A 15,464-nucleotide genomic window follows, 5' to 3' on the forward strand; every position below is an offset into this window, starting at 1 on the left:
CGTCTTAGTTTTTCATTTACAAAATTACAAGGTTTCTTTTCTTGTTATAAAATATTAATAATTTTGCTACGCAATCCCATCATTTCGCTAACGGGTCACCATTGCCCCGCACGCTCGGCCGTTGGGCCACACGTGACGTGAAACGTCACTCCTTCCCTTCCATATATGTCTGTGGGACGCAGGGAACGACGGCGAGCTTCCTACAGTCACCTGCTACAAAGCCCGCCCTGTGGCCACACCCAAACCGGAAGCGAGGACGCCACTGGGATTGACGGGAACGCGCGGTCGGTTCGGCGCTCCTCGGTGCCGCCCCCACCGGTGACGTCAGCGCCTGCCCCTTGACCCCTGCGCTCCCGCCCCTTATTCTGCTTTCTCAGTAGCCGGCGGCGGCGGCGGCGGCTTGTGGCGATGGAGGAGTCGGAGTTCGCGGCCGCGCGTGAGAGGGAAGCGGCGTCCTGCTCGTCCTGGGGCGCCGGCAGGTGAGAGGACGGTTAGGGCCGCGAGGAAAGGAGAGGCTGCAGGCAGGACGTGAGCGTCGGCTCTCTGCTTCTCCCCTCGGGCGGACCGGGAGAAGCGCGAGAGGCCGAGGGGCCGAGACGAGCGGGCCCCAGGAGGCGCCGAGGGCTCGCGGGGTGGGTGTGACGGCGCGGGCTCCGGGCACCGGACGCTCTTGGTTTCTCTCAGGAGAAAGTCCATTTCCCGCCCCCTTCGGCGCTTTCTCAGTTCCGTTCGGGGTCTGACGACATCTTTTCTCCCGGCCCGCGGACGGGGTGGGGGTGGCGGGGGGCTCCCGCCCAGAGTCCCGACGCCCGTCTCGGTGTGAACTTTCCTACTCCGGCGCCAAGCCCCTCGCCCGCTGCCCGCCCTCCTGGGAGTCCAGCTCGGCGCGCCGCCGCGTCCGTTCCGCCGCCGCGCCCCCCGGGAAAGCGTTACCCGAGGGCAGTTAGTGATGGTTCCGGAGCAGTCTGCACTGCTTGCGGCCTCTTGATCGTAGTTTGTGGTGTTTTCAGAAAGTTGGGAAAATAATCCCCAATTTAGCCGTTCGTGTTTCCTAATCGTCCCCTACCTAAGAGGGCGGGATGTGCGTCCTGGGGCGACGTTAGCTCTTGGGGAGTACTTACTCCCTAACCACGACCAGGGTAAGGTCCCTACCTGGGTCATGGGTCCTCGCTCTTCGTCCACGGCTGCGCAGGTGGCCCAGTGCCTTGGTGGCGTCGGGCGGCTCACCGAAAGGTCAGCGGTTCGAACCCACCAGCCGCTCCGTTTCATGGCAGAAAAATGAGGTGGTTCTCCTGTAAAGACTTGCAGCCTCGGAAACCTAAAGGAAAGGCGCCCTTCTGCCTCTAAGGTAGTAGCTGTAAGTTGGAATCGACTAAACGGCATTTGGGGTTTTTTAGTCTCCTTCGCAATGATTCCTGGTGGCGTAACGTGTTATCCATTCTTTGGCCGGCCCGAAGGTCAATGTTGTGAACCGTATAGTTGCTCTTCAGAGAAAGCTGAAGGTGTGTACTTTTTAAATATTTACAGGCTCGGGAACCGTACGCACAAGTTCTCTTGTCTCCTGTTGGTACTCGATGAGTCGGAATCTGCTCCATCAATGGGGTCAATTTGGGGGTTTTAATTGTACTTCTCTACTATATTTTTAGTTAACTCATAATTAGCAAAGCTGTTAGTTATCCTCTTCCTAGTTCTAAAAGATTTTTGCCATTTTAGACAACTGTGGTCTGAAAGCTCTGATAATTAAATCTCATTTTCTTTAGCTTTAAGTCCAAAATCAAGGGAGAGTGTTTCAGTTTCTAGAAAAATAATTTTTAGTCATACCAGTGGGTTTCCTTGCTTTTTATTTCACTGTCTTAATGTAGGTGGACCAACTTACTCTAAAATGGAACCATTAACCACAGATAAAAATGGATCTCATCAGATCACAAAATGGAGGACAACCACACACTGTACTGTGAATTATGGCCTAACCTCCGGCTCAAAACCCACTGCCCTAGAGGCGATACCAAGAGATCCCTATACGACAGGATAGAACTCTCTTGTGAGTTTCCAGACTGGAAGTCTTCAGTCAAGTAGAAAGCTATGTCTTTTGCCCATGAGGGGAGCCGCTGTAGTTCCGAACTGCTGACCATGCAGATAGCCCCCCACTAAGCACTGCACCAGCAGGGCTCCTATGAGGGGCACAATTTGATCCATGATAACTGTCTACTATCTGGTTGACTTTTATAATAACTAATTAGCTGATAACATCTGATGACAACAGCCAATGTTTGGTAAGATAAATGATAACAGTATTATCACAAGTTTAAAAATATTTTGGCCTATTTTTATATGCCAAGCTTTAGAACAGTGGATTCTAAAACTGATTTGTGTTCCAGACACAGTTTTAAGAGTATTGTATGTGACAGTTTTGCAGAGCCTAAAATGGATTATACATTGGCTAAGATGATGATAATCTGGGTTCTCAAAGTGGTGGATCAGGTCCAAATGCCCTTGACTGGTTCCCTCTGGCAGTGATTCATTTGTTTCCTACGAGTATATATTTTATATACTATGCTATGAAAAAATTTAGGTACACTGCTGTAGATGAACTGTTGCTAATGTAAGTCAGGTGCTGTTGAGGTGATCCAACTTGTAGCACCCTTACAGGGTAGTCAAACAGCTTTGTTTCCTGGGTTGAAATCTGTATGGGAAGAGATTCCCAGGTCTTTTCTTCCCTAGAGTAGCTGAGGGCTTTAGACTTAATGATTTGGTTAGCAGTCACATGCTTAATCATTACACGATACCTTAGGGTCTTCCCTGTCCCCTTCCCCTTATCTAAAATTAATTGAAATAAGTATTTCTTTAATGCTTCTCTTATGCCTACTGTGAGAGGTAGTAGGCAGTATAGCCCAGTTAAGAGCTGGACTGACTGGATCACAGATTCTGCCCTGTAACCTTTGGCAAGTAATTTAAGTTAAAGGCTCACCACCTCAGTTTATGCCTTTTCTATTCAGTGAAGAGTAGTACTTATTAGTATCTATCTCATTAGGTGGTTGAGAGGTTTAACTGAGAATATTTAGAACACTTAATGTGTGGCAGAATGTTAGTTATTATTATTATTAAATACCAGGCATTATTTTGGGTATTTGGGATACAGTATTGAAATTTTAATTGGGCATGCATTCTATTGAGAAGAAGCAGAGAATAGACAAGTAGACACATTTAAAAATAATATTTCAGACATAAAATACAGCAGTTAGGAATGACATAAAGAGTCATTAATGGAGTGATCAGGACTGTCTCTATCTAACAAGGCAATACTTTTAGAGGTGTTTAAATGATAGGAGTTAGCTATGCATTAATGTGAAGGAAGAACATTTTAGGCAGAGGAACGGCAAATATAAAGCCTGAAATCAAAGCAAGCTTTCTGAAGCACAGCAAGTAGTGTGACTAAAAATAGTTAACAAGTGGGTGAGAATGGTGAGCCTTGATTGGATTTGGAGAGGTAACTGGAGACAAAACCCATACAGCCTCAGAAACTCACAGGAGCAGTTGTCCCCTGCACTGTTGGGTTGGCATTCACTTCATGAGAGTGAAATCTATGAGCATGGATTATTCTTCCATTATGTAGGTTTTTAGTTTGCTGTAGTAGTGTTCACAGCAAGCTTTCTTTGTACAAGTCTTTTGTTTCTTTGGTTGTTTACCCTTGAGTATTTTTTTGTGTGGCGATTGTATTGTAAATGGTTTTATTCCCCCCCCCCTTTTTAACGTTTTATTAGGGGCTCATACAACTCATCACAATCCATACATACATCAATTTTGTAAAGCAGCCTATATATTCATTGCCCTCATTATTCTTAAAACATTTGCTCTCCACTTAAACCCTTGGCATCAGGTCCTCTTTTTTTCCTCTTCCCTCGCCACTCCCCCCTCCCTCATGAGCCCTTGATAATTTATAAAATATTATTTTGTCATTACCTGCCCTGTCCGATGTCACCCTTCACCCACTTTTCTGTTGTCCGTCCCCCAGGGAGGAGGTCACATGCAGATCCCTGTAATCCATTTCCTCTTTCCAACACACACACTCTACCCTCCCATTATCGCCACTCACACCTCTGGTCCTGAAGGTATCATCCACCCTGGATTCCCTGTGACTCCAGCTCCTATCTGCACCAGTGTACATCCTCTGGTCTAGCCAGACTTGCAAGGTAGAATTCGGATCATGATAGTGGGGGGATGGGGAGGACACATTTAGGAACTGGAGGAAAGCTATATATTTGACTCATCTATCCTAGACCCCTCTGCAAGGGGATCTCCCATTTGTCAGTTTTATGTTCTTAATTTCTTTAGAGGGGCGATACTGGGAGAGTAGAGGGTGACTAGTGGGTTGGAAAAGGGGAACTGATTACAAGGATCTACATGTGACCTCCTCCCTGGGGGACGGACAACAGAAAAGGGGTTGATGGGAGACGCCGGATAGGGCAAGATACGACAAAATAATAATTTATAAATTATCAAGGGCTCATGAGGGAGGGGGGAGCAGGGAGGGAGGGGGGAAAAAGAGGACCTGATGCAAAGGGCTTAAGTGGAGAGCAAATGCTTCAAAAATGATTAGGGCAAAGAATATACAGAAGTGCTTTATACAATTGATGTATGTATATGTATGGATTGTGATAAGAGTTGTATGAGCCCCTAATTTTTGAAAAAAGAACTTTCTTTAGTATACAGGAATCTAACTGATGTTTGTATGTTAACCATGTATACTTCTTTGCAGCCAAATATCTCAGTTGCTAACATTTGGGGGGGGTCAAAATTTTGGCATTTTCTGCATATAAAATCATAACTGCAATTAGCGAGAGCTTTTCTTTGCCAATCTGAATTTCTGTTTGCTTTCTACTATCTAAGAGCTCTGGCTAAGACTTCCAGCACAATATTGAATAAAAGTTGAGATAAGGGGCATCCTTGTCTGGTTCCTTTATGAAAGGTGAATGCTTTCATTTTCAGATTTGAGCTAGCTCTTGAAGGTAGAATCAACATAATCACAGATAGAGAAAGTGAGGGAATGAGCTAAGAAAGGATACCTAGATTTTTGACCTGAGCAATTAAGTAGATAGTCATATAAGAAACAAATTGCGAGAAGACTGAGAAAGGATAGGTTAAGGAGCAGGAGTTGAGCTCTATTTTGGGCTTATATTTGTAATAGAGGCCCTGGTGGTACAATGGTTAAGCACTCAGTTGCTAATAGATCAGTGGTTAGAATCCACCAGCAGCTCAAAGGGAGAGGTCAGGCAATTTGCTTTCTCTCTTACAGCTCTCAGCCTCGGCAATCTAGAGGTAGTTCTACTCTGTCTTACATGGTTGCTGAGTTGGAACCAACTCAGATGATTAACCATGTTTGTGATACCAATCAGACGTCAGAATACAGATCTGTTTTGGAAAGTGTGTAAAATCCAGAAGTCAGACGAGAACAAATAAGTTCAGTATATGGATGTCATCAAATTTCATGAGGCTGAGTGACTATATAGGAACATCATGTAGACAACAGAAGAGCAAAACATCCAAGCTCGTGAAGTACTACCAAGAAAACTGCCAGAACTTAAATTTCATCAGAATGTATATAGTAATGGTAAAATAATACCTGAAAATATTTACCCCTGAATTTTCACCTTTCATGTGACGGTTTGGTTCCTGGCCAAACATACCTCATTTGTGCCTACCACCGCTCTGGGGAGTTTTATGAGTGAAGCATTCAGATTCAGATAGACTAAGAAAAAGGTCTGACAATCTAATTCTGAAAATCAGCCAATGAAAATCTTATGGTTTACAGGGATCAGGCGATATTCTGTTTCTCTTGAGGTCGCCAGAGTCAGGGCAGACTCAATGGCAGCTAACAGCAATTAAAAGTGAAGTGATGATAAAATGTTACTCTTACAAAACTTGGTAATTAGTTACCCTGATCACATACTTTAAAATGTAGCAATATAGAGCATGAAAATTTAATAATAACCATACTTTCTCATAATTTTGTTTGTATATTTTCAGAACAAATACAAATTTGCCCATCATGTCGACAGACTCTTTGGAGATTGATGATGCATTATACAGGTAAGAGCCTTGTAGAAGCAGAAAGTTTTTCTTAATTCATTGCTTTCAAGTTATCTTTTTCAAGATACCATCAAGCGTAGGGCAAATTTTGTAAGTATATCATAAGTGTTTTTTCAAATTAAAATGAAAAAAAATTAGCTTTTTACTTTTTAAAAAGACTATAGTGTGAAAGCTCTGATAATACCTAAGTATCATTTTCTATAGTTTAAGTTGATGACTAAAAATGATTATAATAGTATTCAGGAGTACGATTGCTTTGTGTACGCTTACTGGCAGTATAGTGTATTTATAATATCTAGATAGTGGGAAAGTATAACATGATTTAAATCCTGAATAAATTTTAGTGACTTTTACAGAATACAAATTACAAATTTAAAGAAATATTAAAATCTCACTGGTATTGTGCCTAAGAATTCTAATAATTGGAGTTGTTTGTATGGAAGATAGTTCCCATTTAAAAGTTAGTAGTTTTCTTTGCTGTATAATTATGAAAAATAGCTGGGTTTTGTAGGTATAATTTGAAAAATATGCTTAATATGTATCCCCGATTTCCCCCCCGCCCCGTGCAATCCAGAATTAATTATGAGTTCAAATCCTAATTATGGTATATATTTAGAAAAATAGATGAAAAACTTACACTTAATTTTACTTAGTAAAAATTGTTTTGTCACATGGTGTCCTGATTATGAAATGAAGTGTTAGTTGGTAATTATTAAAGCCTTTTGGGGCATATTCTTCATGGAATGATAAATGGCTCTCCCTAAAGAGAGCAAGACATTGGCTACTTTTATTCATTATTTAGTTATAATCCTTGTGGGGAAAATGTATAGCTTCAGCTCCATAATGCTGATTTGTGAACATAATTTTTGTTTGCAAGTTAGATTAAATTTTCTGCTTAATATGCTTTATGTGGCTGTATTTTTCTTGATTGAACGTCTCAGAAAATACCAAGTCAGCTGTTATTAAATACAGGCTTGTACATTTGTAAATACATTTATATATAAGGAGAGGGAAATTAGATATATATACTTAATTCTATATGTTAAGAATTAAGGTTGCAGATGGACATTGGGCCTCGACTCAAGTACTTCCTCAACACAAGAACACTTTGTTCTAAAAATCCAATACTCGGAGATGCTCATCTTCCTGACATGATCGCTGAAGACAAAACGGGTGCATAAGTAAATGTGGTGAAGAAAGCTGAAGGCTTGAAGATAAACAAGCGACCATCTAGCTGAGAAGCAATAAAGCCCACATAGAAGAAGTACTACTAGCCTGTGTGATCATGAGGTATAGATGGGATCAGGTTATCAGGCATCTAAGACCCAGAACAAAATCATACCCAAAGTGAAGGGGGAGGGGTAGTTTACAGTGGAGACAATTGGACATCCCCTCACAGAATGGTCACAAGGAAAAGATGAACCAGTCAGGATGTAGTATATCACAGATGAAAGACATCCTTTTCCTCTAATTCTTTAATGCTTCCTTCCCTCCACTATCATGACCTCAATTCTATCTTCTGATTAGACCAGCTCAACATACACACTGCTACAGAAATGAGCCCGCAACACACGGAATCCAGGATAGATAAACCCCTCAGGGCAAAAAAATGAGAGTAGAGATACCAGGAGGATAAGGGAAAGGTATGTGGTGAGGGGGATGGAGGTGGTGGTGGTTAGGGAGAGAAAGGGGGAATTGATGATAAAGATTAATATATAACCCCTCCAGGGGGACAAACAACAGAAAAGTAAGTGGAGGACGATGTAAGATAAGAAAATAATCATCTATAACTTACCAAGGGTTCATGGATGGTGCGGTGGAGAAATGAACTGATATCAAGGGCTCAAGAAGAAAGAAGCTTTAAAAATTATGCATATGTACAAATGTGCTTGACAGAATGGATGAAGTTATGGATTTGATAAAAAGATGTAAGAGCCCCCAATAAAAGTATTTAATAAAAAAATAGAAGTATGAAGCATAAGAAAAAAATTTTCTTACCTACAGGAGCATGTCCTTTGGTGTAGTTGGCTACTCTAAGTACTTGACTGATTGCAGGCATACGCTAAACCAGCGGTTCTCAACCTGTAGGTCATGAGCCTTTTGGGGGTTAAATGACCCCTTTTTCACAGGGGTTGCCCATTTCATAACAGCAAAATTATAGTTAGGAAGTAGCAACAAAAATAATTTTATGATGGGGGGAGTCACCACAACATGAGGAACTTTATTAAAGGGTCGCAGCACTAAGAAGGTTGAGAACCATTGTTCTAAATGGCTTACCAAATGAACTTGCAGTGTAGTGGATTATTTAACATAACTTCTGGCCATTGTCATTATTCCCAAACTACTTTTTCCTAATGGGCAGGCCTGGGTAAGAAAGTAGGGGACCACAGAGCTACAGCTGAATGCCTTCAGGCTGAGATGGGATTTATTGGCAGCTCTGGAAGAGCTTTGTAACATTACCCAAGCTGAAGCCAATGGGTCCTGTTGTTGAGAGGCCCAAGGCCAGAGAGAGGCCTACCTGAGGGCAAAGCTAAAAAGAGTCTGTCTTCTTTAAATAACTATATTCTGAACTGAAGTAGCCTGTTAACTTCCTTCATATTGTGAGTTCTGTGTAGTCATTTCAATGAATTATACCCAGCTACATTATCGAGTGCTTTGGACAACTGGATTCAGAATGGTAAGATGGAATATATATTGACCTCAGTCGTATAGAAATCAGCTTTGGAAAGTTGATGTTTTTGATAGTGGTTTCTTGAGAAATCACCCCAAATAATGTTCCTTTTCTATGATAAATTTCACAGTACTTAATTTAAATTGCAATCTTTGCTAAGAATTTATCATAGAATAGGAATCCATAGAACAAAAATAATGAAAGATAAAGGCAACACTTTGTGTAACTAGTCGTAGTGTATACTAAAATAATTGTTGCCCATTGTCCTCAAGGCAGTCCAACTCATGGTGACCCCATAGGGTTTTATAACTCACCTTTTGAAAGTAGATCACAGTCCTGCCTATTACTTAGTTATACATTTTCTTAGAAATGCAAAGAAGCATGTATGTATTATAGAAGCCAAATTAAATATTCACGAAAAAGCTTATTTCTATTTTTAGATTAAAATTTTTATTATTGTTGAGAGTCTAGAGAGTAATGGTTTTGTGTGTGTAATTTGAAGTAAATAACTACGTAGTGTGTACTTGTATAAGATTCAGGGTGTTCACAGTTTATGGTAGGGACTGGGCATGAAGCAAGGGACTGTAGTCACTGCCCAGCTTAGAGATGGGCTTAGGTAAAGAACTAGATTCCAGAGTAAACTGCATCAGGTTAGAATAGGATGAAGATAAATTTCAGAAACTGTCCTATTTTCTTATAGCCTTAGACCTGGCTATTTGTCTCTAATTACAAGTCCTAATGCATTAATGTAGCTTTATAGGCTTATAGAATATGACCCAGCTTAACTTTTTCCTGTAATTACACTGGGAATGAGACCAGGTTTACCTTATCAATCAATACTTTTTACACCTCAGCTCTGAGCGTTCCCTTTTTTGCCTTAAAAACATTTTCTTAAAATTCACTCAAATGTCTATTCTGTGATATGTATTTAGTTACTTAAAATTTTTCTTAACAATTTATACTGGTCTCTCTTTGAAGAGTCAAAAATTTTCCCCTTGTGGTATATATTGTTGTTTTCCTTATAAAATTCTCATTAAATGATTACTGAGTAGAACTAGATAGTAGGTTCAAATTGACTTATGGTGTACAACTCAAGATTGGATATAGAGAGGCAAAAGCAGGTAGATTACTAGTCCAGTAGCTGGGCAAGAACCAAAGCCAGAAGAATGAAAGGGTAGGGTAGAAGAGATGCGCAAGTATCAGGAGATACTGGTAATTAAAAAAGTATTTAAATATTTCATTCTGAAATAACCTTTCAGGCATTCTCTGCTAGATTGTCAAATGGGGTACCTCAGATTTACATCTGGAGAATTCTGGCCACTAGAAGGATAGGATGGGTGGGCAGGAGCAGGGTGTATCTCTATGGAATGAAGGCATTTTGAACAAATAAGTGTTGTTTTAATGCACCACCCCCAATGTGCATATTATTGATTTTAAATCACTAAATGTTAAATGTAACAGGTCTCTTATATGTTGAGATTTATAAGATCAATAAACATTTATTTCTTTCAGAATACTATAATTAAATTTCAGTTAACAGGTTTTTTCCCAAACATAAGTAATTCTCTGAGTTTTGTGAAATTAATAAATATATATTAAACATGTTTTAAAAAGTAATTACATCTCAGCAATTAGGCTCTACTCTATGACTGTAACCTTCATTAAGATTGCACCTCAGTACCTCAGTGTAAAGGGTGGAAAAATCCTCACAAGTGGGCCATGAGTGATAAATGTAGACAAGATAAAAGTTAGCAAAGATTCCACTTTTCTTGGATTCCCCAATCTATACCTATGAAAGCAGCAGTCAAGCCACGATCAATTGCCTTGGGCAAACCTGCTGCAAAATACCTCTTTAAAATGTAAAAGAGTAAAGATGTTATTTTGAAAACTAAAGCGTGAGCCATGGGTTTTTGTTTTTGTTTGTTTCAGTTACTCCATATGTATGTGAAAGCCAAACAGGGAATAAGGAAGATCAGAGAAGAATTCTCTGAATGCATTAGAATTAGGTGTTGATAAATAATATTGAATATATCCTGGACTGCCCGAAAAGCACACAAAGTAGTTTTAAGTACAGTCAAAATGCATAAGTGTTTTTTGAATAAGTTATCATGAGGGACACTAGCCCCTGGAAAACAACGTCATACTTAATAGAGGGTCAATTTAAAACCAAAAAAGAGGAAGACACATGAGATGAATTAACATTGCTTTCAACAGTGGGCTCCCAACAGAATTGGTACAAGACCAGGCAATATTTCATCTTGTTGTACATTAGGGTTGTTATTAGAACTGATTTAACAGCACGTTCTACAACACAAAATTAATTCCTTAATATCTACTAATTTTAACTGCTAACAAGCATTTAGTATTATTTATAGCATTTTTTTCACAATTAAAATTTTTTAATGACATCCTAAACAATTACTGCCCACAAAGTAATTGTTTGGTGGTTTAACTCACACCTACCCTATATGTACGTTACGGATTTTTTTCTCTTCCCTTCTGAAGATGTTCCTGAGCCTGCCTGCCAGCTTCAAGATTGAACTGAAGAAATCAATGAGTTCTATTTGAGGGCTCCAGCCTTGTTTTTCTAATGCTACTTTTACCAAAATACCCTGCATTATGATAATAAATTAGGACTAATCATATAATAATAAAATGGCATGCTAGTGGGGTTTTTTTCTTTCTGTTGTACCTTGCAAATAACTTCCTGTGTGGATAGGATCATTGTATGAAAGGGATGAATGTAAAAGAATCAGGCCAGGTCTGTGTTTATGGATGTAATAGCATGTCTTTATTCTAGTTTTTGTTTGCATAAGTTCTATCTTGGAATATTCTAGAAATTACAGAGGTTTTGTGAGCATTGTGTGAGTTACCGTGGAGCCCTAAGACAGTATGCACTTAGTGTTAATATTACAAACTAGGTATTGGCAAGGTACAAGTAATAAAAGGAAAATATAGGCAAACTCACTGTTGGGGAAATTTTAGTACTCAAGGTAACATGTGTAAAATTATAACAGAAGATTACTTAAATATGATTATTAAAATTAGCCCTGTGTGTACGTAAAGAACTTTGTACCCAACAATAGTATAGCATACATTCTTTTCAATAACTTGGGGAGCATTTATAAAATTGAAGAAAGTCTCACAAGTCTTTTAAGATAGAAATCACAAAAAATAGCTAAGGTATTTTATGTGTAATTAAAAACCTAAAATATACTCCAAATTAACCCAATATATTAAAAATCATAATTGGAATTGGAAAAGAATAATGAAAATGCTACAGCAAAGGTTGGAAAGCTGTTAAAGAACAGTTAAAAATCAAGGTGATAAGAGTGTATAACCCACACCATACGTGCTATAGTTGATTTTTAGTAAATGACAAATCCAGTTTTTTACTTTGAAACTCATATCATTAAGTCAATTTTGACTCAGCAAAACAGAAGTGTTGAATACTAATTTGAAAAGGCAAGGGCTTATTATATTTTGTAGTGAATAAGGAAAGAAATAGCTTGTGTATGAATTTTATTCTGGTTTGAACAAAAAGAAAAACCTCTTTAGACTGTCATGACTATGAAAAGCAGACTAGAAATCAAGAGAATTCCAAAAGGAAATACCTTTAATCCAAAGATTCTATAATTATTTTTGAACAAAATCATCTTTCAAATCATAATTCGGAAATTCCATTAGAATGTTCATAATCTATAAAGAGTTATTTTAAATTTCCTCTCTTATACTGCCTATGGCCATTAAAATGTGTAGCTTCCATGAGCTTATATATTTGGCAGCTTTTACATTTAAAGATAACATTCAAAATTATTCAGTTCTATGTCATCTAAATTTGGAGAAAACCAAATTCTTGCTTCAGAATTTAACTTTAACTGAAAGTTTAAAATAGCGCTAACAGGCTCAATTACCTGTAGAGGAGGCCACTAAGGAATAAATGAGAAGAGTCATGGAAGTAAACCGAGCAACTGTTAACTCAAATCTCAGTGTCAGTAAGCATATAGAGATACAGATATGTGTACTATGATACCAAATCTGAAATCTAATGTTTTAAATATGTCATTTGGCAGTTAATTCTAAGTTTTTTAAACTGTGCTAGTCCTCTTAAAAATAAGTCTGAACCAGGATCCAGTTTGGAGGCTATTGGTTTTAATGAAAAATATTTTTGTTCTACATTGTGTTTTACATATAGTCGACAGAGGTATGTTCTTGGAGACACAGCTATGCAGAAGATGGCCCAGTCCCATGTTTTCTTAAGTGGTATGGGTGGCCTTGGTGTGGAAATTGGTAAGCAGAATTTTATATCTAATTTTATAAAGTATTTTTGAGGAGTATATTGTATAGAATTTAGCTTTTCCCCTTTTTTATTTATTCTAAAAGGAAATTAGATAAAAAAATTTAATCATATTCCACTTGTATTTTAAAGCAAGACAGTGCATGATACTGTTAGTTTACTATCAGAAATCAGTAATGTTTATTGCTTCTCATATATGATGGTTATAATCCTGAAGGATCAGTGCCAAATGCATTAATTCATTGTAGTAACATAAGTAAATTCATAGAAACAAGTTTAGGTCTGGGTAAATAATGTTGTGATTTGTGATTGTGAATGTTTTTGTTAACCTTTGTTTTGCCTAAGTTCTTACAAGAACCTTACATTTCTTGAATAGTAAAAAAAATTAAAAGATTTGACCAAACTTTATGAAGACATTTCTAATATGCATTCTTAATATTAAGCTATTCATTTTTCTCTTTCCATTGTAGCAAAGAATGTAGTTCTTGCAGGGATTAAGGTAAGGGAGAAAATATTCTTGCTAAGAATCATTTGCTATGAACTTATATTTTTTTTCATTAATAGTGATAACATTACACTTACACTTAACTACTGTTTCATTATTAAATATCAAATTTGTTCTAATGTTCTGCTTTTCTCTTATCTTGAGATTTTTTTATTTTGAAAAATCTCAATCTATATAAGTAGATAAACAAGATTAACAAATCCTCATGTACCAGCTGATGACCAGATTTATTTCAGTCTCCCTGTTTTTTATCTCCCCTACTAAATTAATTGTGATGCAAATTCCATATATCAAATTACATTCTTCTACAGTATTGTAGTATGTATCTCTTAAATATATTGGTGCCTTTTAAAAACAAATACCATTTTCATACTTAGAAATATAACATCTCTATAACTTATTAGTTATCTGTTGCTACAAAACTGAATGGCTTAAGTTTTTGTGGGCTGGTAATCAGATGCAAGTTTTCAGGGTCTTCTGCGTGAAGGTCTTTCACAAAGCTTTGATCAAAAATGTGCTGCCCAAGCTTGTTCATATGTGATTTTCAGAATCCAATGCTTCATGGGACTGAGGATTGCTTACTCACTCACTGGCTGTTGAACATTTATATGTTATCCTTGACCTTTGACTTCACCTTAGATAGCTCAGCAGAGCAGCTTGCTTTATCTGAATAGACTAGCAGAACAAATTGTAATCATCTGTAAATCTAATTTGAAAAGTAATATTGCTAAGGTCCATTTAGTAGAAGCAGATCACTAACATAAGCATTCAAAGAGGAGATTTATTATACCAGTGGTCCTCAACTTTACTTATGCCGCGACAGTTCCTCGTGTTGTGGTGACACCCCCCCCACCCCCGCAACCATAAAATTATTTTCGTTGCTACTTCATAATTATAATTTTACTACTGTTAAGAATCAGGCGACCCTTGTGAAAGGGTTGTTCAACCCCCAGGTTGAGAACCATTGGATTATACAATGGCCTCAATACAAGGAAGTGGTTGAGGTATCTAAAAAGAGTTCATTCATACTTTGCTAATTGCCTTTGAATTATTAAAACTTGATCTAGTAAGAATCCAACTAAAGTCTATATATTAAACTTTCTTTCATTTAAACTTTCCCTTCATGATTTTTTTGACATTTGTTAAATCAAGTATTTTGTCACATGAGCCTCTGCTTTTGTTTTCAGTAAACTAATACTGAGAATCAGATTGGATTCTTTGCCAGTATCATTTTACTGGTGACAAGTTTTCCCATGAGACAATTATATTACTGTATTCTCCCCTCTTTTTACGGTTGCCATATGAATTGGGCTGCTAACTGCAAGTTCAGCAGTTCAAATCCACCAGCTAAACCTCGGTTGAAAGAGGAGGCTTTCTACTCCCCACCAAGAGTTAAGGTTTTTTTTTGTTTTTTTTTTTTTAAGTTACAGCCTCAGAAACCCACTGGTGCAGTTCTACCCTATCCTGTAGGGGTCAGAATTGACTCGATAGCAGTGTTTGGTCAAGTTTATTTTGTACTTGTGTGAAAAGCAGGATAAATATTTTACCTGTTTTTAAAATAGTTTCCTATTATCCTCCAACAGTGACTACTGAACGTGTGTGTGTGTGTGTGTGTGTGAGAGAGAGAGAGAGAGAGAGATGAACACATTTGATCCATTTATTATCTGTTATAGTTGCTGTTCTCATTGATGCTTCTATCATTTCTTCTTTGGTTCCTGAGATCCTGTTCAAATTTTTGAGACTTTTTACACAGCCCCACTAATCTTTAATAAGTCACTACTGGTAATTATTTTTTGGCTCCTAATGAGTGGACAATGAAATTTGAGTCTCCAGATTTGGGTTGTAAGGTGAAATTTCTGATTCACATTTGATTATTATGCTTGTTAGCAGTCTTTTGCTAGTCC

At 38.2% G+C, this 15,464-nt stretch overlaps 1 protein-coding gene across 1 annotated transcript in view; it reads left to right on the forward strand.

Moving 5' to 3' along the window:
• Positions 1-317: 317 nt before the first annotated feature.
• The window catches only part of UBA6 (ubiquitin like modifier activating enzyme 6), a 75,561-nt gene continuing 60,414 nt past the window's right edge, over positions 318-15,464 (forward strand). Inside the window, exons 1-4 of the mRNA XM_075544252.1 lie at positions 318-479; positions 6,025-6,087; positions 12,954-13,048; positions 13,526-13,554. Coding sequence (XP_075400367.1) covers positions 409-479; positions 6,025-6,087; positions 12,954-13,048; positions 13,526-13,554 — 258 coding nt within the window. The 5' untranslated portion in view covers positions 318-408. The remainder of the gene's footprint in view (positions 480-6,024; positions 6,088-12,953; positions 13,049-13,525; positions 13,555-15,464) is intronic.

The sequence above is a fragment of the Tenrec ecaudatus genome, chromosome 3, assembly GCF_050624435.1.
Source record: "Tenrec ecaudatus isolate mTenEca1 chromosome 3, mTenEca1.hap1, whole genome shotgun sequence".
Classification (NCBI taxonomy): domain Eukaryota; kingdom Metazoa; phylum Chordata; class Mammalia; order Afrosoricida; family Tenrecidae; genus Tenrec; species Tenrec ecaudatus.